Below are 25,506 nucleotides of genomic sequence, written 5' to 3'. Positions count from 1 at the left end.
AACAAAATGGCTTAAGACTATAATTTCACTAGCTATTTAAGTAAAAGACTTGTAACAGTGCTTTGCTGTGATGTATTTCTTACAAATTCTTCAAAATGTTAAGTCCTCTCATTATTATAACTGTATGGTTGATTAGTCTTCCATCTGGTGGCTATATGAGTCTGGGAGATACATAAACTGTTTCTGAAGACAAGTCCTTAAAAATACATTTGGTGTCTAAGTTTTCTTCAAGGACTTTACTTGTTCCTAGTTAAGGAACAAAGCTTACTATCCACTAACCTATACAAATAAAAGCACCAATTAAAGGCGAGTGATGAGAAGAGAGGGAACAGGTCACTTATTGTCAGTCACCAGGCCTTTCTGTCACCAATCGCAGAGACCAAATGACAGAAGGGTGGGTGCGTCTATGGAGTAACACACCCCTCAGAAGATAATCATATTCACATTCTCGGTAGCACAGGCAGGGCTATTTAATTTCTTTAACAGAAGACAATCATTTGCACAGTATCGTAATAAGTAAATATTTCTGTACAAAGACATGAAGAGAGAGGCAATTCTAAAAACAGTGTCTGAAAGCTAATCTAATCAGCTGGGAAATATTTTCCTAGCTGAGGTACTCTTTCTAGGGAAAAAAAAAATCACTGAAAACTCAGTTCAAAAGTTAGTGTCGTTTGAAATCAGAAAAAAAGAGTGCAGAGAGTATTTTTATTTTCTAATTTTATTCTAAAATACAAACAAGACTCTTTAGGATTATGTCAACATAATTCCTTGATGTATGTTTGCCTCCAAATTTCTAACATGAAAGTCATAAATATTAGGCTAGAAACTGCTGACATTTGATCAAAACTAACAGCACACAAGGAAAACTTTTTAAATTATCAGTTACATGAAACAGGCAATTACCAAGTTCAAGGGCTTTTGAATTACAAAGCTTATAAAACAGCTCTACAATTACCAAAATCTCAAAGGTCAAAGACACTACGAACTTTTTTAAAACAAGGATGTTTTGAAGCAGAACACTAGCCTAAATCATATGAAACAACTTGGACAAGATTTTGATATAAAAGTCACAATTGAGATGAAGTTGGAGGAATATTTGAATTCAGTAGAGTTAAGCCACAGTGCCACCTAAACCTATTTCCTTTTCTAAATGAAATAAAAGTTATCCCAAAACTTTTAATCACTAACATGATCTGAATTTCCTTTATTTGCCCATGGAATATAAGAAAAATATTCTTATAGCAACACAATGTAATAGAAAAGAAAAACAAATCGGTGCAGAATACTATGAGTACCTTCTTTATCACCAAGTACATCAATCACATAAGGCTCATTCTAGAATGCTAGAACTTCAGGCGAATGGCTTTACTCAAACTAAGACACACTGCAAAAGAGGGGGGGGGATAAAAATTTCCACCTTTTATAGGCATTTCCATGAATTTCTGCAAAAGCGAGTAAAGAAAGCAGAGAGCTTTTCCAATCAAAATATTAAATGCCTTAATCTTTGTCAGAAAATTTAAGCTGTTTCATTATTCCAGTTATATTGTACTGTGCCGTCCTTAGAAATCGGACGTCCTTTTGTATTATTTTTCAAATTTCTTTTCCTAGAGAACAATTATGATGGACTTAAGGTAGTCTGCAGAGAATGAGACATATCAGAATCTGTCCAAGTTTAACAAGTATGAGAATGACAAGAGGTTTAACGGTTACAGCTGGATATAGGAAAATAATTTTTAGGTCCCAAAATCACTACCATAATTAACCTTAAATTAACAAAAAGCCATGATTAATAAAATCTGTTCACTTTGTAGAAGTAATTCTAACATGATCGTGGAATGGTTAAATCTCTGGGGCACACACCCTACCTAGTACCACGGCAGGGGCTCCCTGCTGCCAGCTCAGAGTGTAACATCTACTTTAACAGATTCTGCAGCATGGCCGTGGCATATGTGGGCCTGGCCTGTCTGCTCTCAATTGCATTCTGAAGGTACTGGATGCCTCCACAGCGTTCCCAGATTTCTTCAAACTGTCTTGGCAAAATCTCAGCACCGCGCTTTCGAGTCAGGCCTGTCTCTTCAAGGTTCAGCTCACACATCTCCATGTCATCCTTCCCTGCACCAATGAGACAGCAGAGAATTACCATGTCTCCTTCAGAACTACTGTTACAAACCTTATTCCTGAAGTGTCTATCAATTCTCATAGATTTGAGAACTTTCAAAACTTTATTTTCTTCCAAGATTAAAATCTGCTTAATAAACTCACCAGAAAAAAAGTTTGTCCTCCACCAAAGACCCTTTCAAAATGTACCATCACTACAAGTGATCAAACAAATTATGAGGGCTAATAAAAATGCTACATTTCCTTAAACTGTTACAGATCAACTGATATAATTAAATACCCAATGAAAGGTTCTTAGGACATAGACAAGTTTCTATGTGCTCTACAAGGACATAATCCAAGCAAGTTCACATTATAAATAAATTAAACCTCAGATTAACTGAAAACGTGATTTAACTGCAAAACTCCATCCCCCAATCCTGAACTTTTAATGAATTATTACATTATATATAAATATATATATAATATATTAGGTTGTTTCATTCAGAGTTTATAATCCTTTCCTCCTTTATAATTTTTTTTTTCCTGTGAGTCATACACACCAGCCACAAGAAGGATGGGTGGCTTGTCAGGATGGAGTTCCATTTGCCGGGCAATCCAAGGTCCATCAAAATGGGCGTACCACCAGCCTTTCTTCTTATTCTGCGGGTCTTTGTACTGGTCAGCAGGGCGGATGAATGGGATGCGGAAGAAGCGCTGCTGTCTGTTCATTTCGATCTCCTGCTGCCTGGCAGGAAGCTGAGCGGCCGGGTTCTGCTGAGCTATTACACAGAACAAGGAAAGTTACACCAGCAGCCCCAGGGATAACAAAACAGCCTTGAATCCTAAAATGTACCACACGTTTTTTTAAAAGAAGAGGGGTTCCTATTAGTAAATTTAAAACAAAATGTAAATAATAATTGCCTATAATTGAATACAATTCACAGTGTAATTTCTTCAGAATTTTCTTTCCCTAAAGAAGTTCCTTTACATTGCAAATACACACACACACACACACACACACACACACACACACACCCCTGCATACACCCCAACAGCAGCAGCCATAATACCCTAAAATAATCAGTAACTTAAAATAAACTCACATGGCAGGAAAGCAAACTAGTATTATTTACTAGATTTATATTTTTCCTCCAAAGAGTTCAAATGAAGGCAGAAGAGTAACTTTTACAGGACTATTTATGGTAAAACAAACAGTAATTATACAAATCTGAAGGATTATAGATTATATTTGTCAATTAATCACAAGTTCCTCAAAGAGATGGAAGACAAAAGTTTCCTCTTTGGCCAATCTTGGGATTTAAAATGGCCAAGATAATACATATATTTCACTAATACTATCTAAATGACTTCACAACAGCAAAGACCAAAAAAACTGTAACAGTAAACATGAACTTTCCCTCAGATATTTACTTACTCTGAAAACAGATTTCTCTTGGAGCAAGATCCATTGAAATAAGTGAAAAGTATATAATATTTGGTCCTCTTTGCCAATAGGAAAAAACTCTTTGCTTTTCTGATAGTTCTGGGTATTACCCTCCTATTAATAAACTTTTTTCCCCTTGCTCAATTTCCATTACTAAACAATTGGGTTCTTATTTTATCTACAAATATAAACATTTCTCTGGGGCAATGACTTGACATTTTCAGCCACATAATTTGGGTAAAGTCTGTTTAATATGCTTTATACTCACAACTTTCAAAGTGGACCAACCATTTACTGCAGCTCAATTAAGAATCTCACTGAAAAACTAAGTATGTCAGTGAGAAATTATATAATATGTATAAGTCAAGAACAGCCATATGGCTTTTGTAAGAATCTCCAAATACCGAAAGGATGAAAATACTCTTATTCTACTTTTTACACCAACAGCCAAAGCTTTCTAGCGACTGAATTCATTTCTGTGCAAACCAGAGAAAGCAAGCAGCAGTTAGCAAAGCTCTGTATGCCTAGGAAAGAATGAAACCGAGGCCCAGTTTTGTTAGTGCCTTTAAAAAGCCGCATCCCCTTTAGCAGTTAACAGAGAGGAGCTCATTTATTTTGTTCCTGTTCCACCAAAACTACTGACAGCTCAGTGCTTCCACTTTAAGTTTTAAAAACTACCTGCTTTGAAGAAAATACATTAACTCAAAAGTAAGATATTTTAAAAGGGTTTAAAAAATCCTTCATCTTAAGCAGTGAATTAGAATTCAATGTCTAGTTGATAGAAAACTTAATATGATACTGATCACCACCCATTAAATTAACCTGCTTTTTTCTTTAAAATAATAGTCTCCTATAACTTAATATACTGGGTAAAATTAAGAAATCCAACATAAATTCTTTGATGGCTTTTTCTACTAATGTGAAAACTGAAATTGTATTGGGGAGAAAATATCCATCTGGGGAAGTATAAAGATACAGACATTAAAAGATGGAAAAATTCATCTTCTAAACAACTATTTCTTTCACATCCAATAATGTTATCTTCAAAAGTGTGAAATAAGTTTCAAATATAGCCCTAGAAATTACTAAAAGCACTTTCAAAAATCAAGTCTCACCAGCTGGCAAATAAATATGGCATTACAGTAAGTCCTCATTTAATATCTTCAATAGGTTCGGTCACTTTAAGTGAAATAACATATAATGTAACCAACTTTACCATAGGTTGATTGATATCAACAAGAGTTAAGTTCCTATGGCAGTTCTTCAATGTAATAACAGAAGGACAGTGAATAAAACAAAGTTATTCGAGAACCTACTGTATATCCAAATAATTGTTGAAACTGATTCTAGAAGAAATTTACTGCACATTAAGATGACTCAAATCTTTTAAATTATATTTTAAAAGTGCATCATAGGAAGCAACAAACGTAACAGAATAATCTCTTCTTCCTATTCAGTGGTGTCCTTTTAAATCTGCATTTTTATTATCATACAAAACTCCAATCTCTTTGAACAGACATGCTCATCCCACCACAGTGTTTGAAACCGGCACCTAAAGTTAGTCTTTATTCTAAAAGATCAGCTGCTTATTAAGATAGAGTTTTGCTACAATAAGAATTGTATATATTCACAGTTTAAAATGCTAGTTATTTCTTAAAATGAAGTAGTTTTATAAAACAACAGTTTAAATTTTGTTATTATTTTTTGGAGTGACCCAAATGAAAGTATCATCTCAAATTAAATATCTAGTACAGATAAACCAATATTAATGTACTATAGTTCTACTTAAAAATTGTAGCAAAACAATGTTTAATAGAAGTTAGTACTTTATAAAGTATTTTTAACCCATCTTCCAGTTAGCTCATGAGTTACCACCCATTGACTTACGTGAATTGTTCAAAAATGGTGCAAAATCTGTGAACAAATATTTTATGTTGAAGAAAAGATAAAAGTGCCAAAACTGTTAAGTGAACATTCTTCTAATTTATAAAGCCTTTCCATCAATTGAGGTGGTGACTAACAAGTAAATATCCTATCCATAGACAAAGACCTACAAGTAGATACTGCTTTCTTTTTTTAACTATTTTGATTATGTTTTAGAAAATTCTGCCTGATGGACATACAAAGAGGACTGAAATTTAAAAATTGCATTTCATTTGTGATTTTGGGACACAGTAATATCCAAACAAAAATCCAACACAATCAGTTAATAATGGACATTATAGTAACTTTAAGGCATTGCAAGCATTTTTGTGGAAAAAAGAGGATAAATTCTAAATTCATCCGAAGTTATATGAAGTAGAGAAAACACCCTGCCATGTTCACATGTACCCAGGATGTTTTAATTTCTTCAAAGTGTTTAAATCTCAAACATATGCCATTTTTATTTTAGAAGCTATGAAATAAAACTACTCTCCAAAGTCTTTGTTTTAAGCAACTAAATATTATAAATTTTTACTGGGTGATTTTCCACTGCACCAAAGTTATTTCTGAAAATCTCTGTCTGTAGTAAACGTGATGAGAGCATGCTCACCCTGAGGACAGCCTGAGGATCCAAACTCCTAACTCCAGAAATTACCATGATTTGTGCATACATTACTCTTACAGGCAATGACCTCGTTATATTTTTGTTTATCACAGCTGTTATTTTATTTTCTCACATTGATGAATTCAAATCCTTCCAAGTATTGAATTACAGAGCAGTTCTTTTTAAAGGCCGATCAGCGACCCCGTTAGTACACCACCTAAGTATAGAATTTTCTCAACTGAGCTTGTTATGTATCTTGGTGTCCTTCACCTTTCCTTTCACCTGTAGCTCCTGTGTGAGTTTTACATGAGAGAACAAGAGAGAAAAATAAGAAAGTACTTTCAGATCAGAAAGTTACATTTTATCCTGAAAGTAGCCCATAATGAAATTCTTTGAAGGCTACATATAGAATGTGTTCACATAAAATTCCTAAATTTGTACCTGGATGGCACTTTGAATCTACTCTTTTGTTCTTCCAAAATGGTATAAATATTACAAATGAAAACAGTATAAGCACCAGCAAGGTAAGCCATGGATTATTTGCTCCTTTTGGGGCAAAGTTGGGTGAAGAAACTATCAAAATTTGGTTTGAAAATACAAGGAATATTTGTAAATGCATTCAAAATGTGAATGCAACATTAATTCCTTTTTTTTAAAGAAGTGTAATCATTCAAATGAATAAATTTTCAAATAAAACATAATCAAAGACTATCAGCCAAATTAGAAAATTAGAGCTAAAAAGAATATCCCATTGAGATTTTTACAAAACAAAGGTAACTGTGGCTGGGAACCTGGTGCAGACAGTGAACGGGCAATGGACGCATCCTCTCCTCCTCATTTCCCAGAGACAGAGTTTTAACCTGGAGGACGCAGTGGTGGTCACGAGAAGGTCATTGTTGAGAGGGTGTTCCACTTGCTGTTTCCTAGCTCTGGGTGACCTCTCAGTGCCCGTCCAGAGCGTCATGTTCTGACTGATGGCACCCCTCGAGCAATGACCAGCACTAACATCTCTCCTAATAGTACATTTCCCTCTATCTATTTCTGCAACAACTTGGAAACATTAAAAGTCCATCCCTTAAATGACTTTAATCAAACATTGCTTTTATTTGCTAGGAAGGTGAAGGAGGCAAAATATAACTGAGAGTTCATCCCCTAAGTTGAGTCATGCATTGCCAAACTATACTATGAACTACTAAGGTAGCAAGTTGAACTAACGAAATTCCAATTATTGCTTTGATGAAATTAAATTTAATATATGAAATTACTACTCATATATTAAAGGTATTCTCAACTTAATGTTAAAGCTAATGCATACTTTCACTAGGTTATGTCTACCCTGCTCTATTTTCCAATTTCAAGAGTAGAACTTTCCTTTTGCATAACAAAGTAACAAAATTCATTTTTTGGAAATCAGTCAAAATATCAAATCCTGGTCTGGGCAAAACTCTAGAACAAACCAAGGTACTATTTCTCACTTATATGGGGGGAAATACATATTTACAACTTTATTGCACAACCTCTTCAATACAGACAGGATTATTCTTACCTCTAGAATGTATCTTAAGAAGTAAATGCAATACTTCTTAACAAATAAGACTTTAAATGTTTTTAATAAAAATAATGCTATGAGTGATAAGCCATCGTGGTTGTGTTAGGTTCAGTGGATCACAGTTCTATAGTAAGAAAACATTTATACTGGACACGTCACCCAAATGTCTTATGTATAGTACATTCCAAAGTACAGATTTGTTTTTACCATAATCAGTAACAGACTTTGGAGCACGTTGCTCTGTTTCAGTATTTCTCTTCTTGTTCTTGGACTTCCAAGCATGATACACTTTTAGTCTCCTATGAAATTCTTCTCTGCAAGCTGCCAGGAGCTCAATATCTACCAATTACACAGAAAGAGAGAGAAAAAAAGAACATCCTAATTTAGTTGTCTAGCATAATTATTCTGTGGCATAAATATATATATATATATATATATATATATATATATATATATATATAGACAGTATCTATATATTATAAAGTTTTCACTTTAAAGTAATAGTACAAAATTAAAAGTAAGCTAATTATTGATAAAGATGAGTATTTTATGGTAATATTATCTTTTATATTTACAGAATTTTATTATACATTACTATTTTTTAATATAATTTATTGATTTTTTACAGGTAGGAAGGGAGAGGGATAGAGAGTTAGAAACATTGATTAGAGAGAAACATCGATCAGCTGCCTCCTGCACACCTCCTACTGGGGATGTGCCCGCAACGAAGGTACATGCCCTTGACCGGAATCGAACCTGAGACCTTTCAGTCCACAGGCCGACGCTCTATTCACTGAGCCAAACCGGTTAGGGCCATTATTACTATTTTATATAATTTGTTCAACATAAAAATCTTGAACAAAAAAAAACCAAACAAACAAAAAGAAACCACCTTGGACTAAATAGGTCTTTTATAGATGAAGAACTTAAATTACAGAGGTTAAGTCACTTGTCCAAGGTCACAGGCTACTACAACAGAATAAAAAGGAATAAAAAGTCACTGTATTCAAATGCAAGCTAGATTTATATGCAACACATTTTTTGTTTGTAATTATGCAGATAAAATCAGTGAGGTGAGAAAGAACATAGTGAGAAGTCTGTACAATTATGACACTTTAGTTCCTATTTATAGTATTATGAATTCAACACTATGATTTAACCAAGAACTCAACTATGTGGGAACCTCTGGATATAGTATTTTACTCTATTCTGTTGGAAGAAAAAGTGTTTAAAAGGAGAGACTGGCCTGGCCAGTGTGGCTCAGTGGCTGAACATCAACTTATGAACCAGGAAGCCATGGTATGATTCCCAGTCAGGGCACATTGCCTGGGTTGCTGACTTGATCCCCAATGGGCACATACAGGAGGCAGCTGATCGATGACTCATTCTCATCACTGATATTTCTATCTCTTGCTCCCTTTCCCTTCCTCTCTCTAAAATCAATAAAAACATATTTTTAAAAAATACAAGGAAGGACTGCACTGCCATCTTTTCCTTTGCATCATGGACCAAAAGATTCTGATATTTAATTATATATATTATATGAGATGGGCCAGTCATTAATATAGCCCAGACCATAATTCCTCTCTGTTTTTCTTCTCTGACCTAGGCAAGAGATAAGCAAAATGAATTTAACTTATTTAAGTATGTCTTCCTTTTAGCTTTGTGAGTAAATTAGGTCTTCATTTCAAGGCAACAGTAACAAAGAGGATGGCTTATACTAATTCTTACGCAAATTTTAAAATAGCACCTCCAGCTGGGTATTTATTACCTGTTCGGTAGGGAGCCTTCCCATTTTTCATCCTTTCCATACACTTACCACAAGAAGTATTGATGGTATCACGTAGTTCTGCATATTTCCATTTACTAAGATCATGTTTCTTGGTACCAGCAGCTGCCTTGGTGGCTTGTACAGCAGGACCTCTGCAATCATTACATATTTTTACATATTTAAACTAGAAACATGAATGAAATGTTAACTAAAGAAGCAAGAAAGTGAGTGTAAGTTTAGGAACTGGAAATAACTACTAGAAAAACATAAGTTTTGTATCTCTGATGGATGAAATGAAGAATGGTGTACTATAGAATGCCCAGGTAAATTAAAATTTTCCAGCGTGCCATTTAATAGCTATATTAGGAGGACTTCTGATTCCAAATTCTAGTACCATAGATTTATCTAAAGTTAAAAAATGCAGTTGTATGTATTCTTCAAAACCAGAAAATAAATCCTCAACATACATGAACAACATCATTAGAAGCACATTAAGGGTTTATGAGCCATTAGGCCACACAGTACCATCACCTGTAGACTATTGGAACCTACAGATGGCCAAGCCCCAATCACACCTCCTGGCTCAGGATCTCCCTAGGCATCTGGGTGTTTGCAGGGTCCACAGGTAAATGTCTAAAATGCAACCCGCCACATTAGTCATAAAGAAAGGCTCAAAAGCTGCTGGGTTCTGGAAACTCCTGTGACCTTTTAACTTCACTGTTAAAGAACACTTAGAAAAAAGTTCTATAACTGGGGTGGGGAACCTTTTTCTGCCAAGGGCCATCTGGATATTTATAACATCATTCGCTTAATATAATTCACTTAATATCAATTTTTGTTGCTATGAAAAAAGCTCCTTGATTTATTGAATTTTGAGTCCCGCCTGTGGTTGCTCTGGCAGGGCCAGACCAAATGTTATCTCGAGCTTTAAACTTCGGGCAGGCCAGATGTTCCCCACCCCTGTTCTATAACCAGATAAAACCACACCCAAATATTTAGTGAGTAATAAATATGTAAATTAAAGGAAGGGGTTTTAGGTCATGAAGTTGATAATGGAGATTAAAAAGGGCACAAGTGTTATATATTGCCCAGTGTAACAGGAATATTTGAGTAGAAAGAGAGGAGGCACATTTTAAAAATTAAAAATATGTATAAAATAATAAATTTAAAATAAAATGGGATAAAGGCAACTTTTTCCTAGTAGTGCTACTTGGAGCTTAAGGTGTGTACATAATTTAAAATAATTATTCAGAAAATATGGGAACAACTTGTTTTCTGTAATAATGAACATTACTTTCCAGCAGCTTACACTAGCCACAGAGGAGACACTCAGAATAAGCTGCAAATGGACTTTTAAGCACAAAGTAACAAAGGAAGAACTTAAACACATCCTATTTCAAGACGTGAAAAGAAGATGACACAAATATTAAAAGAACTAAATATTAAAGAAGTAAAATATTGCTTCTCAGGTATCAAACAAGGAATTTCACCTTTATCATCCACTTCTCCAAAAATGTTCTCTCAAAGAGGAATAATCAAGATACAACACTAAGGTGAGCAACTTTCTCATCATTTTACGTTTAGAAAGATAACAACAATCCTGACAGTCAAGACACAGATAATGAGACTGACTGGAAAAGGATGTGGGAGAATATGTACCCTTCTTCCTGAAATAAAGGAAATTATTTCTTCAATAGTAAGCTTACCAATGAAATAAGCTACCTGTGCCTCCTTACAAGGCCTATTTATGCTTTCATTTTAGAGAATAAAACACAACATACTTCAGACTACATACTTAAAAATTGTTCGACACACATAGCCTGAATAAAAACTAATGTGTGGCCATTTAGTCCTTCCTGCTTTTTATGGTTAAAATCTGTTTTCGGTTTATTGAAGAATCCGTATTTTTCATAAGCTGTGCGACTGGCAATTTGCCATGTAGCTCTTTCTTCTAAACTGCTTTGCTCAGAAAGAGCCAGCTGTGTGTCAGCAAGGTCTATTACCCTTAACAATAAATCATGCTTTAACATTTATTCAGATTATGTATTCTTTTTTCCTTTTTTATAGCACTAAAACACCATTCAATAAACCAACAAAAAATTCTCTTTTCTTCTTAGCTCTTCTAGGAGTCTTTTCTAGGAGAGCAGCTGAAAATTGTTATGGGTTTTTTATTGTTGCTTTATTTTCTTTTGAAAGAAAAACTGAATTTACATAATATACCATTTATAGATTGTCAGAAAATACATGGGGTGTCAATATACATAGGGTGTGTTTTAATACTTTTAAAAATAATAACACTGAGTTCAAATTATTATTGCTTAAAATATGATTTTGGTATTACTAACTTTTAATTCATATTACCTCAAACAAAAATATACCTACTTAAAATCATACTCGGCATCCTAAGAAATACATGACTAAAATGCACCTTTGGAGTTATTAAAACAGTAAAATAAAGCTGTAGTTTATTGTTTAGACTTAACAGACATTCATGTAAACAATACAGTAAAATAGTAGGAAAATTGACTTGATTTTTAAAAATATATTAGACACCTTCAATTAATTTTGTAAGCTCAAAATTAAGAGTTAAAATGTTATTGATTCATATCCTCTTATAAAGGTAATGGACCAGATCCTGCTGGGAAGTTACAGCCTTTGGTGGCTGTTTTTACATCAGTGGTTTTTATTTTTGTTAATCCTCACCTGAGGATATTTTTTCCATTGATTTTTAGAGAGAATGAAAGGGAGGGGGGAGAGAGAGAGAGAAACATCGATGTAAAAGACACATCCATTGGTTGCCTCGTGCCTGCAACCGTATGGGACTCTTCAGTCCGAGGGACCCTTCAACCCACAGGCCAATGCTCTATCCACTGGGCCAAACTGGCTAGGGCATATCAGTGGTTTTTAAACTATGTACTGTGGTGTAAAAATCCTTGGGAGCAGGATTCCCCCCTCCAACGAGGCACAGTGGTTCCCAGCCAGGGGGCAGCACCACCCCTGGAGGGAGTTTCATCTCATCAGGAAGACAGAAAGGGTTCCCCTAAGAGACTGAGCTGGTGGGGGCCAGCGATAAGCACAGCAGCAGTACTACCAACAAGGAAGAGTCTAATCCCAAAAGCCAGTGGTTTCACCACAGAAACGCCGATGGACGGGAACACTGGTTGTTATCTTTTTCTATGTGAGAGTGAAGTGCACTTCTCGTACAGAAAACTTACATGGAAAGAGTATGTTATTCATATAACAGGTTCTGGTCCAAATATTGACAAGTAATTTAAAAATATGACTTTGAGGTGGCACGTATTCCCCCAGGTTGTACTGCACTAACCTACTCAAGATTTCTGACATTTCTTTCGCCATTTGTTCCCTATAAAAGAATGATAATACAACACAGTTATATAAAAGACAATTGCATATAAAGTACTTAAATATCTAAAAGCATAATTAAAATTTTATATTTTAAAAATATTTATATTTTCAATAGGATTATTGAGTTACTAACCATTCACTATTATTTTACTTTGTAAAAGTCTACAATATACTTTTTTACATACATAACCATAAAATACAGCAAAAATTTTGTTTAGATCCCGTTAAAGTTACTCGAACTTTCCTATTTTTGCAGTAAGAACTTTCATATAAAATCTCATGAGAGCCATGCTTCTGTGGTATTATTTTTTATGTACAGAATAAAATGTTCTAAATGCAGACAGGAAACTTGGCAGGATATAGATTCTATATAAAAATTTTACACTGGATTGCTTAGAAAATATTAATTAGCAAGGTATAATGGTGGTAAAATAAGTTGATCTATTTTACACTGCCAGAGTTTAAATAATTCTGATGTATTCAAAGTTTTAGAATTCTAGATCAAAGCGTATTTTCATTTTAAAAAAATCAAATGTATCAAGTACTTGTTAAATATTAAGATGAGAAGTGTTCTGACTTTTCAAGGACAAAAATTTCCCAAAGGACAAAACCTACTTATCTCTTATTACCCCAAAGAGTGTAATTTTCTCAGTATTTGTTTAAATCTGTGAAATGGAATGGATGTTCCATCATGTTCCTGAATATTTTAACCTTATTATTTTCCTGTCCTTTGCTGTCTTCCTTCATAATTAATAAGTTTCTCACTCATTCTATTCATCAGACTCTGGTAAACCCCCAAATCCTATAAGCCAGTAAAAATCAAAACAAAAGAAGATGGTAGCTGTGCCTCAGGGCACAGTTTCCTGGACGCCTGCCCAGACTCCCGGACTCCTGCATCTCTTTCCTTGTACTGGACACTGGCTAAGCTCAGGTACTGATGGAGATCTAGTTGAGCAAGCAGTCAGAGAAAAAAAAATCTTTCAAAACTGATGATCAAGGACAAGAAACACAAACTAAAAAACACACATGTAATCTAAAGAAACTGCCTATTGAGCAATGTATCAACCTCTCTTCAGGCTAGTCAGAATTTCCTAACGTTCAAACACAGCATGATTTTGGTAACTATCTTTAATTCTATTATCACCTACCCCTAGGTTTCTATCAGTGCCCAAGAGCACCTCTGATTTTACCACCGCTTTCTCCTGAAGCTCCCTCCGATTCCCGTCCCACAGCAGGTTCCAAGGGAATCGGAGCTCTTTCACTACTTGGACTGTCGATCGTATTAGCTGTTTCTCTGTATACCCCCCCACTTCACTGGATGGCAATCTCTACTGATTTAATATCTCGCCTGCCCTATATTACACCAAATATACTGAATAGAAATGGTTCCTGCATCCAGGTGCTTTTTCCCTTCTGATTTTCCCAGACTACATGCAGATGCTCACAATTTCACCTTAGACCATCGGTTACAGGGCTGAATTCAAGTTCAACTGCTAATTATAAAGAAGTTTTTTTAATGGAGGATGAGAGCATCCACTCAGTAACATTTTCAAACAACCTGGTGTGTTGTGGTGAACAATGGTGTTGGCATTTGATAGGGTGAGGGGTCAGGGATGCCAAATGTCCTGCACAAGGAAGAGCTGTCCTAGGCCTCATGGGGCTTTAACATGTCCACCACACACATTGAGGTGAAATGCACACACACATAGTTTTACGTGGAAACAAAGTTTTACATGTAGAAGAACATTTTTTGCCTGGTTTTATCATTCAGATAATTTCTGTAAGAATGCACCTATTGCAAAACGGAGAGGAGAGTGTACTTAACTCTGTCCAGAACTTTACAAAGGACTGTTCACAACTGCATGGCATTTACTGACTGAGGTAACATTCTGATATAAATTTGCATTTGAAGTGGTTGCATTCATGGTGATCTTATGTATACATGTAAACATTTGAGTATTTGATACATTTTTCTGTAGTTGTAACCAAGCACTTTTCATATTCATATAATTAACCATTGCTTCATTATAAATTACTGTGCTTTTACTTCTCTTTAACATGCATTGTTTGGAGAACTATATATACACATGCATCATTTTTACATTTGTTATTGGTATCTGTGTCTGAGGAGTTGAGAACCATTACTATAAGAATTGTGGCCTAAAAGCTGTTAATATTCAGATTTTATGCATATTCCAAAATTTTATATGTATAGTATGTGTAAAATACAAGCAAAATTGTATTTTATAAATATATCCCAAATGTTACTTAGATTCTCTTTCTGTGGAGAGATTTGCATAACAAAAAGATACATCAGCATCAAAATTAGCATTATATATATAACTTCAGATTATAAACTATTTTAGATATCAGTAGAATAAACTATCATAGCTGCTGAAAACTAAGCTATCTATTATGACTCAAATACTTTAAATATTTTATTTATTCTTACTTATATCTCCATATCTGTTTCTATAAAGACAATGAGTAGTAAATAATTAAAAACACATAAAACAAAATGAGTGTTTAAACGATGTTAGAAAACACAAAGAAGGAAACCAAGTCATAAACTGCTGTGACTGAACACCATACAAGAGCCTTAAACATTTTTCCTGGGCAAAGAAAAAATTAGTTATCTTATTCTTTTTAATAAAAGAAAATAATGTAAAATTCACTTCAATAAGGAAACGATTTCTCCAAAAGAAGTATCTATAACCTGTTAAAAAGAAAGTTAAATGACTAAGTCGACTTGTAAAAAGCGAAATGACGTACGGTGTCATTTTGGGTCTTGCTCCGTTAATTCTGTGAAAAGAATACATTTTAGTTAATATCATAACCAATTCTGAATTGTGAAAATCTGGATTGTGCCCAACTTATGTTTTAGTGCCTTTACTGATTTAAAAAAGTGCATAATCTTTATTTAATCTACATGTGAGATTACTCATAATTTCAGATACAGGCATGCCTTGTTTTATTGTGATTTGCTTCACTGAGCTTCACAAATGTTGTGTTTTTTACAAATGGAAGACAAGACCCTCCACCAGCACAAAGTTTATGACTCACTTTATTGCAGTTATTTGGAACTGACCACGCAATATCTTCAAGGTATGCCTGTTATGTGAAATCATAACTTTGCATCCAGGATCATGTGTGTAATTGATTGAGATCAAATTTTAAAACATATTACACATGTGAAAAATAATTCTTACTTAGAAGTTACTGGATGGGTACCCGAGCTGGAAAAGTAACTTGAAATTGTTTATTGCAGCAGAATCCATCTACATATATTTTTAAATACATCACAGAACCCATACTAAGAACAGGGCTTGGGAGTTCTTATTCATAAATTGTTAGAATTCAGTACTAACAAAGGCAAAATAAACATTCAAAAACTTTAATTTAGGCCCTGGAGTAAGATAAAATTATCAAACATGGGGCATAGAACATCATCCATAACACAGTGCTAATGCTTCTAGTGCAGAGTACACACTAGCCAGGAGATCCGGAGGAGAAGGCACTCACAGGACCGGGGTCAGAGAAAGCTTCCTGGGAGAGAGGCTTACAGGCAGGGCTCCAATGGGCATTCGAGAGGAAGGGACAGCATTTCCAGGCCTGTCTCATAGAAGAACTAAAATGAACTCTTCCTCCCTTCAAGTTATAACTGCTTGAATATCCCCTAATCACTTAGTTGTGGTCCCGTTACCTAGTTAATTCTGCTTCACCTAAATCACAGGTGACTTGTCATTTTTGTCAAAGGTCCTAAATGGCCCACTCTCCCTGAGACCACCCACTTTGGAAGAAGTGCATCTTTCTGAAGATGGGAAGCAGTGCACATATGAGTATCTCACACACAGTATAAGGAATGGTACTGCATGTAGCTGAATATTTCAAAGGCTCACACATAAAGCTTGGCCATGAATACCAACAATGACTACATGAATGAGCCCTTTAGGAATGACTTTCAGCCATACTAAAGCCAGCTCTGCCCATTTCAGTCTGTCCTCACACATTAGGAGCCTGGCCAACCCACTGGTCAGTTATACACAAAGACTCCCGGCCACTGCAACATAACACAGGTGGGAGGAATGGAACAGCAGCTAAGCTAAGTCTGCACACACAAAAGCCATAGACCAGGCGTCCTCAAACTACGGCCCGCGGGCCACATGCGGGTGTTTTTGCCGTTTTGTTTTTTTTACTTCAAAATAAGATATGTGAAGTGTGCATAGGAATTTGTTCATAGTTTTTTTTAAACTATAGTCCGGCCCTCCAACGGTCTGAGGGACAGTGAACTGACCCCCTGTTTAAAAAGTTTGAGGACCCCTGCCATAGATGGATGGAAATGATTTAATTATGGCGAAATGTTAACCAAGAGCCCAACTATTGGACTCAAACCAAACAGCTTAAAAAATTATTATAATACCTGTGCTTGATAGGCCTATTCCGTTTATTTAATATAATATACTTCCATATACAATTCAGGCCCCAGAACTCCCCAATATAATCACTTACTAGAAAAAGTGTGAAGGTAAGTTAACATACCCTTTTCCTTCTCTATCTTGTTTTCAGCTAAATAAAATCTAAGCACTACTTTATAATATATAACAAGTTTTTCCTTTCAGAAGGAAACAGCAACATCTACTATTTTTTTATTATATTTTGTCATAAACAGTGCTCTAACATTCTGAAAAGCATAGTTTACATATATGAATGTGCCTCACTATATATATAGATCATATATACCTACATATAAAGGAACTCAACAAACTAGTTTTGCTCTATTTTTACAAATAATCAAAATAACTAATATTTCCATATTCTAAATCTAAAATGAATCTATTATATTAAAACCTTCCTGAAACTTTTAATAAGTATTTCCATATTCCTCCACATTCCAATAACATATAGTATTTAGAGATAATTCAGAAACCTGAGGAGCCAAAATATTTTAATGTATAAACCTTCCTTCTTGGAAAAGGAAATCTATTTATTCTGATACATAGGGTGTGTATGTGTGTGTAAAATTTCCCCTCATTTCAAATGTTAGGATATATATAATTTGCATTAGGAAAATAATAAATACCAACCTCAAATATATTAAACTGGATTATAATAAAGTGACTGATTTCTATTATCGTATTTAATGGCAGTTATTTAGAAATCAGATGTCTACCTTACACCAGAAGTATAAAGATACAATACTCTTTAGCAATATCAGAGTAAAAATTGATACGTTTTCTTAAAATACTCATAAACTGAAGTATCAGTTTTGTTCTTCAATAGTTTAACAATTTGATAAAATCAATTTGTCTCATTCCTTTGGGTATAAGAATGGATACAAATAAGTTTTAAATGATTTTACTTAAAATATACCAGGACGTAAGGAATATGATTCCTCCTATTCCCTTCAGGCTGAAGGGAGAGGTACCGAGGGAGACAGCAGAGGGCGCGCCACACCCCACCCCGCGGCCCAGTACCTGCGGAGCGCCAGGTCCACCTGGGCCTCGTCACTGATGAGCTCTGCTTCGCTCTGGGCGATCCTCAGGGCCAGCTCGCGGTCCCTGCGCTCCTGCTCCAGCACCGCTTGCTGCTGGGACTCCTCCTCCCGCTGTCGGGCCAGCTGCTCCTCCACTTCAGCCTGCCAAGGACAGACAGCAGGTTCACCGAAGTGTCCCACATGTCTCCTTGGTCATTTCTATTCCTACTTAAAACTGTTCCGACAAGTTCCTTAGTAAGGAATGCATCATCTAACCGGAAAGCTCTTCAGTCTCTATTCTCTTCTATATTATAATTTATCCTTGCTCTTCCCAAATCTAAGAGAAGGCAGAGAAACCATAGTTCCACCATTCCGTAACGATGAGTGTCCCAAACATCACAGTATCCCAGGTACCACATTAACACGAACACCAGACAAGCCGATGTCAGGAATTTAAGGTGTTGGTTGTGCTCAGGATCCTATCTAATAAAGAGGGAATATGCTAATTGACCCTCATGCTGTTGCAAAGATGGTGGTGCCCATAGCCAATAAGGAGGGAATTGGCTGCCCCGCCCTCAAAGATGGCAGCGCCCACAGTCACAAGATGGTGGCGCCCAGTCCCCTCAGCACCCCCAGGCCCCCAGCCACCCAGGGCCAGGCCCGAGGCACAGGCAAGCTTCGGATGGCAGCTGCCCTGCCGCCCAGGGCTGCCGTGGCTCAGGTAACCAGGGCCGGCTGAGGCTTGCACTGCCAGCAGTGGCAGCAGCAGAGGTGTGATGGGGCGTCGCCTTCCCCTGACTGCCGGGTCGCCTCCTGCCCCTGAGGGCTCCCAGACTGTGAGAGGGGGCAGGCCGGGCTGAGGGATCCCCCCTCCAGTGTATGAATTTTCATGCACTGGGCCTTTAGTAAATTAATAAAGCCAAGAAACTCAAATACATGATCAATTACTCTCAGAAATGGTCTTTTTAAAAAATGGGGTGAGGAAAGAATCTTATCCTAGTTTATTACTGTTAGTATCTACAACATTATAAAATAATATTTTATAATTTGTTTAACTGGAGGAATGTACATTTTAAAATTATATTTTAAATAAATGTTCATCGAGCTTTCCCCTAGGCATAATAATAACAACAAATATTTATTGAACTGAACACTGTTTGAAATGCTTTTACATGTGTTAACTCATTTGATACTCACAACTATTATTTACCCACATTCCACAGAGAGGAACTGTGGCCCACAGTCACTCATTGTGACTTGTACAATGTCATAATTTCTGTCAGTGACAGAGGTTGGATCTTAACTCACGTCCCTGACTCCAAAGTCCCTGCCCATAACCATTTCAGAAACTGCTTTTCATCTCTGAGATAAACCAATGACAGCTTATCTAGCAAATCAAGATCTTGCTTTCACTTCTTTTGTTTAATTTTTTAGATTCTATTTTGATAGAAATTCAGTTCAACTGTCTAATCAGTACATACCTGAATACGTTTTTCATCATCTTCCCTCTTCTTTCTCTCTTCTTCTTCTTGTTTTCTCTTTGCTTCCATCTCAAGTTTCCTTAAAAAAAGAAAGAAACTAACTCTTCAAAAACTTTATAGAAAAATCAGGAATCCTTCAGAAGGCAATTTAAACTATTAATAAACAAAGGTTACAGAATGGGGGCTCACATTAACCTCCTGACCATACACATTATCATTTTTTAAATCTAGCTCTACTGACAATAAATCTTCTGAAACAAAACAAATACATTATACTGCATAACCTTTAACATCTCTAGAGTAACTTGGTTACAAAGCCTAGTTGCAAGGTCCTGATTACATGTGCTTCCCTCTACTCCTTCTCCAATTAAACAACTCATGTTCCTTCTGTCTACCCAATTATGCAAATCTTTCAAAACATTACCAGTTTTAAAACTGCAGAAAAGTAGAAGAGCCTTTTTTCTAGCTTATTAAATAATACACAAGTCACTGCTTTAAAGGAAGTTAAGAGATCCTCAGGTATAAGAATCTAACCAAAATTCATATTATTGTTAAAATCATTTTATGTTATGATATTATGGATTTTTCCCCATTTTTCAAACTTATTCTAAAATTACAGTCATGAGCAGCACAACAACATTTTGGTCAACAATGGACTGCATATACAATGGTGTTATGCCATACATACAGCCTACGTGTGTAGTAGGCTATACCATCTAGATCTGTGTAAATTCACTCTGTGATGCTCACACAAGGATGAAATCACCTAATGACACATTTCTCAGGACATATTTCCATCATTAAGCAGCATATGACTATAGTATCTATATATATAAAAGGCTAATATGCAAAGTTTCCCCTCAGGAGTTTGACTAGGAGACCGGGAGTTCGATCGCTTGCTATGACATGCGCTGACCACCAGTGGGCAGCGTGGAACATGGCGGGGGACCAACAGCAGCGATGGAGTGCTGAGGGAGAGAGGAAAGGAGGAAGCGGGGAGGCGGGGAACCTGATTGGCCCTGATCATAGGCCAGGCCTAGGGACCCTTCCCGTGCACGAATTTCATTCACTGGTCCTCTAGTTTTCAAATAAAAAACTACTTTTAAAAATAAGAAAATATATCAACCAACACCACCAAAACTTCACTGTTCTGTTAGCTTCTAATTCAAAACGACAATATGAATGCCTTACATCCGCCTTTCCTCCTCTTCCTTTCTTCGACGTTGTTCATCTTCTTCACGTCTTTTTCTTTCTTTTTCCATTTCTTCTTGAATACGCCTCAGCCTTTCAGCTTCCTCTTCCTGCTGTTTCTTTTTCTGTAAAGCACTGAGGAGCTCCTCTGAGCTTTTAACTAGTGCATCATATTCTTTCTGTATCTGTTCCCTTGTCATCATAGTGGACTTTAAAACAATAATAAACATGTACTTAAAAAGTTATCTCTTCTGCTGCACAACAATGTGAATATACTGAACACTACTGAATTTGTACATTTTAAAATCGTTAAGATGTTAACTTTAATGTTATGTACCCTTATAACAAAATAAATATGGACATATACAGCAAAGACTGGAAAAGTTGGTAAGCAATAAGCCCATTATCTTTATTATACTATTTGTACATTTAAAAGTTACCTTTCCACACAAATCTCTACATCTATTTCCTATTAATCAAGTAATCAAATATCTAAAGTGGTACTGTGGACAAAATAACATACTGTAGGTAACAATTATTTTTTAAGAAATTATTAATTTTGTCAGAGTTTACTACTCTTTAATAATAATGTTCAAATAGTACTTAAGGAATATTTAAGAAATTATTAAATACATCCCAAATTGTTGAAGTGAGCCTTCAGAAAATGTGGCTTGGTTGATTTTAATTGATTAATACCATATAAATAGGGATGGCTCTTAACAGATTTGTAAAATCGGCTAAGCTTATCCAAAGCATTTTCATTCTTCTTTTGCTCCTCTTTCTCCATTCTGTCTCTAAGATTGACCACTGTCTACATAAAATATCTGCAGGAAACAGAGTAAAAGGCTTGCTTTAAGGTATTATATCCACATAACTGAATTGACTCATTTAACTAGATGAGAAAAACATTAACACCCTAAAAAATAACGGAAAAAGATATGAAGAGACAGATGGAATGTAATTACAAGCATATAGAAAAAATTTTCAATCCCACTGATGATCAAATAAATGAAAATCAATACCAAAAAAGGCCCCATTTATTCTGACAAATTTGGAGGAAAATTGCTATTTTCATAACAGTTAAGCAATTTATGATACAGCCTATATGAAGATAATATAATTATAGGAACAAGGCATATGGCATGATGATAGGGACAGAAAACTAAATGTACATTAGGGTAAGAACTATGCAAAAATACATGCATATAAAATAAGACAGGAAGGGAAATTTACAACAAAAAAAAAACAGTTAAATGTGTTACTTTGGTAAGGATTTTTTGGTGACTTTCTCTAAATTGTTAATATTACATTACTTTTATCATTTAAAAATTAGTTTCTGAAAGTAGAAAAACATGAAACAAAATAATTTGCATTAATCCTCTCTCAGTAATGATTATGCAAAAGCTTACCAAAAGAGTAGTTAGTTACCATTTAAAGTAAATACAGTAGCATTTTAGCATTTTACAAAGAGTATTTTAGTTACTATTTTGGGGGCGGGGGGGGGGGGATCTTTCCTAGCAACAGATGAAAGTGCTTAACTTTGCTCTTTTTAAAGTTCTGCTACGGAAATTTTCAAGCCATTAGGGGACCCCTATAATGAGCATCACTTGTCATCACTGGGACTCAACATTTGTAACACTTTGTATCCTTACCACAGTAATGCATTTTCCTATACAATTTTAACACCAATAACAAAAGGTATTAAATTACTTCAAAAAGTCAAAGCCATTTAGATTAAAATTACTTACCTTAATTTTGGCCATTAACGCATCAATAGAAATTTCAAGATCCTTGACCTGTTTATTCACCTCCGGTTTTCCATCTTTCAGTGCACTTACTACTTCATTGAACTTATCGAGCCGTTTTTTCAGTGTGCCGACCTTAACCAGGCCGTCGATGCTGTAAAGACAATGCTTCGTAAGTCTAATTTCACTATGTAATGCTATACATTGATTTTTCATTTTAATAAAATGCAAAACATATTAAGCAGGATATTTTACTCCTATATTCATATTACTCAGTATTCTTTTTTTTAAAAGATAACTTGTTGAAGGTAAAAAATAATAATAATAATCAAATATGGGTGTGAATGACATTGATACCTGTCCACAGGATTGGAGCCTTCTATATTTACATTGAAAGTTTTGAGAAATCAAATTATAGAAGACTTTGAAAGAGTCCCCTAGTCTCTTTAAAAGGCATTTAAAGATCAACAGGTATTCAGACCTCCAAGTTTAAAGAGTATCAGTTAATAATAAAAGAAGCAAATAAGAAATAAAGACTAAATTTATAGCGAGACAACTGCTACAGATAATTCAGAAAACATTAGTAAGATTTTTTTATATTAATAAGGTTTTTAAAAACTATGTCAACGTGACATTTGTCAAGAAACTCGAGTCACTAAAATAATCAGAATAAAAGAGCTTCTTTCATTCTTCTTTCATTTCATTTATTTCAACCTTCTATAGTGTCTAAATTTCTGTAAGCTCCTTCAAATCCTTTTGTAGAAAGAGGCTAGCAATGAAGTAATTAAACTAATTTCCAATAAATCATACAAATAACAGAGTAATACATCTTTTTACAAAAACGTGATAAAAGAGAAAACTCTGAGTATCCCAACTGCTCTTCATTATGACTTCATAGTCATTTCATATTTGAGTAATTAGGTTTTGTCGGATTCTTTAGGCACTATTCATCTTACCGAGGTTTGTGTCTCCTTTTGCAAAGCCACATTCGAATAGTTTTTTGCATTTTAATGCAGGCTTGAGCTCGATATTTTATTTTGTTTTTCACTATGTGTAAGAGAAAAATATGATATAAAATTATGCCGTTTAACTCAGACCTATAACCATTTTAAAAACCACTCACTTTCATAAAGCAGTTCTCAAGAAACATGAACTCTCATATTATACCAGACATCAAAATCAGGAAGTTTAACATTTAACCCTTTGCACCCGCTTGCTTTTTTCTCGATTCCTTTATTCTAATGCTAACCGTGTCGAGTCACACTCGACATCCAAGTGCAAAAGGTTAATTCTGTATACTTCTTAAAATAAAAGCACACCATGTATACTACTACATTTACATTCTGAATGTATTATTTCCTTGTTATGCTACACCACTGCCTCTCAAACTGCCCTAGGTAATGTTGGTCTATGAAACATTAACAGGTATGTCTTGAAAAAAAGGATTCATCTGTCATATGAATTTAGGAAAAACTAAATGCTACTTTTGGAGATTCACAATGAACATATTGAATGAAGCTTCTGACAATCCTACAGTAAAGGTACTTATTTATATTTAACTTCAGTTACCTAGAATGTCCTAGATTGCTCTGACCTTGAAACATTGTTGAGCTTCTCTATCATCCTGCAAAGATCCTGACTAGTTGCTGACTTCACCACTGCACAACACAGTCCATGAGCAAATGGTACAGTATAGCCAACTTTAATATAACGTGTTGTCCATCAACATGCAATGTATTAAGCTGAAAGCAATAAACTATAGTGACAACTTTGTTTATATTTTACTTGGAAAATGAGGGAGGAAGAGTTTTTGTCACCTTTTTTATTACAGCAATCCTTTTACCTACATTCATAATTGTTTAACAAAAGACCTCAATAATAACGTTTGCACAGTTCCTTTTCATTAGGTCAAAGGAATTTTATTTTTCTATTAATAAGGAACAATTTACACTGAATCTCTTTCATGTGTCTAGCACTGTTCCAGGTATTCAGTGAGTTTGGAAGGAGAGAAAATTATACATTTAATCAAATTACTCACAATAGCTCCCTACCATTAAAGGTCTCCATAGACCCTCAGGAACCCAAAAAAAATTCTGCCCCTCACCCTTGCTTGGGGTCAGAGGTAAGTTGTCCATACAACCTGGCCAGAAACACAAGAGAAAGCAGCTCAGCACAGAGTGTCTGAGAACAGGGTCTGAGGGAGCAGAGGCAGGAGAAGGGCTGAAAAGGACAGCTGAAGCCCCACTTTGTGATCTTGAAAGACTTTAGACTTTGCTCTGCGTTAAAGGGAGCCTCCATACAAGGCTTTTAGTTTAGAGAGAGAATTCTGGGAACCCATGAAAACCAATCTGGGAGCCACTGAAGCTACCATGCAAGCGGAGGAGGGGCTCCACGAAGGCACTGGCAATAGAGAGGGAAGACGGTACAGGATTTGGAGGAGGAAATCAACAGGGTCTGTTGACTGACAAGATTTCAGGGATAAGAAAGGAGAAACCGTTAAAACCCTGAAATTTTTGGCATGTTGTACTGATGATGATGCCACGCAGGTGGGAAGAATTCTGCTCAAGTCTGAGAGATTAGGGGATGGTGTGGGGAAAAGTGGGAGGTGGGGAGAGAAAAGAATCAAGACAATGACTTCTGCTCTGTTTAGGACACGATGAAATTAATCCTCCTATCATACATTCAAATTAAGAAGTATCACATACACTCAAAAAAAAAAGTCCACAAACACTCATCTAAAGGAACCAGGAAAACGAGGTGAATAAGCGATGCAATCCCTGCTATCCAGCACTCTCTGCTTAGACAACTTTATAAATCCCACACAGCAATTCATTTCCAAACTAATTACAGATCCTGGTG

At 35.5% G+C, this 25,506-nt stretch overlaps 1 protein-coding gene across 4 annotated transcripts in view; it reads right to left on the bottom strand.

Annotated features, from left to right (window-relative positions):
* Positions 1-702: 702 nt before the first annotated feature.
* The window catches only part of MYO6 (myosin VI), a 155,356-nt gene continuing 130,552 nt past the window's right edge, over positions 703-25,506 (bottom strand). For 2 of the 4 annotated variants that reach the window (XM_054722566.1, XM_054722569.1), the window contains 12 exons: positions 23,604-23,694; positions 22,651-22,801; positions 20,903-21,111; positions 19,712-19,790; positions 18,232-18,392; positions 15,530-15,559; positions 12,717-12,755; positions 9,440-9,543; positions 7,828-7,959; positions 5,432-5,458; positions 2,661-2,879; positions 703-2,112 (listed from right to left, as the gene is read on the bottom strand). In XM_054722566.1, the coding sequence (XP_054578541.1) occupies positions 1,913-2,112; positions 2,661-2,879; positions 5,432-5,458; positions 7,828-7,959; positions 9,440-9,543; positions 12,717-12,755; positions 15,530-15,559; positions 18,232-18,392; positions 19,712-19,790; positions 20,903-21,111; positions 22,651-22,801; positions 23,604-23,694 (1,442 nt within the window). In that variant the 3' untranslated portion in view covers positions 703-1,912. The remainder of the gene's footprint in view (positions 2,113-2,660; positions 2,880-5,431; positions 5,459-7,827; positions 7,960-9,439; positions 9,544-12,716; positions 12,756-15,529; positions 15,560-18,231; positions 18,393-19,711; positions 19,791-20,902; positions 21,112-22,650; positions 22,802-23,603; positions 23,695-25,506) is intronic. The other 2 variants (XM_054722567.1, XM_054722568.1) reach the window with 2 other exon arrangements.

The sequence above is a fragment of the Eptesicus fuscus genome, chromosome 10 (genome assembly GCF_027574615.1).
Source record: "Eptesicus fuscus isolate TK198812 chromosome 10, DD_ASM_mEF_20220401, whole genome shotgun sequence".
Classification (NCBI taxonomy): Eukaryota; Metazoa; Chordata; class Mammalia; order Chiroptera; family Vespertilionidae; genus Eptesicus; species Eptesicus fuscus.
This window is presented reverse-complemented; position numbering and strand designations above follow the sequence as displayed.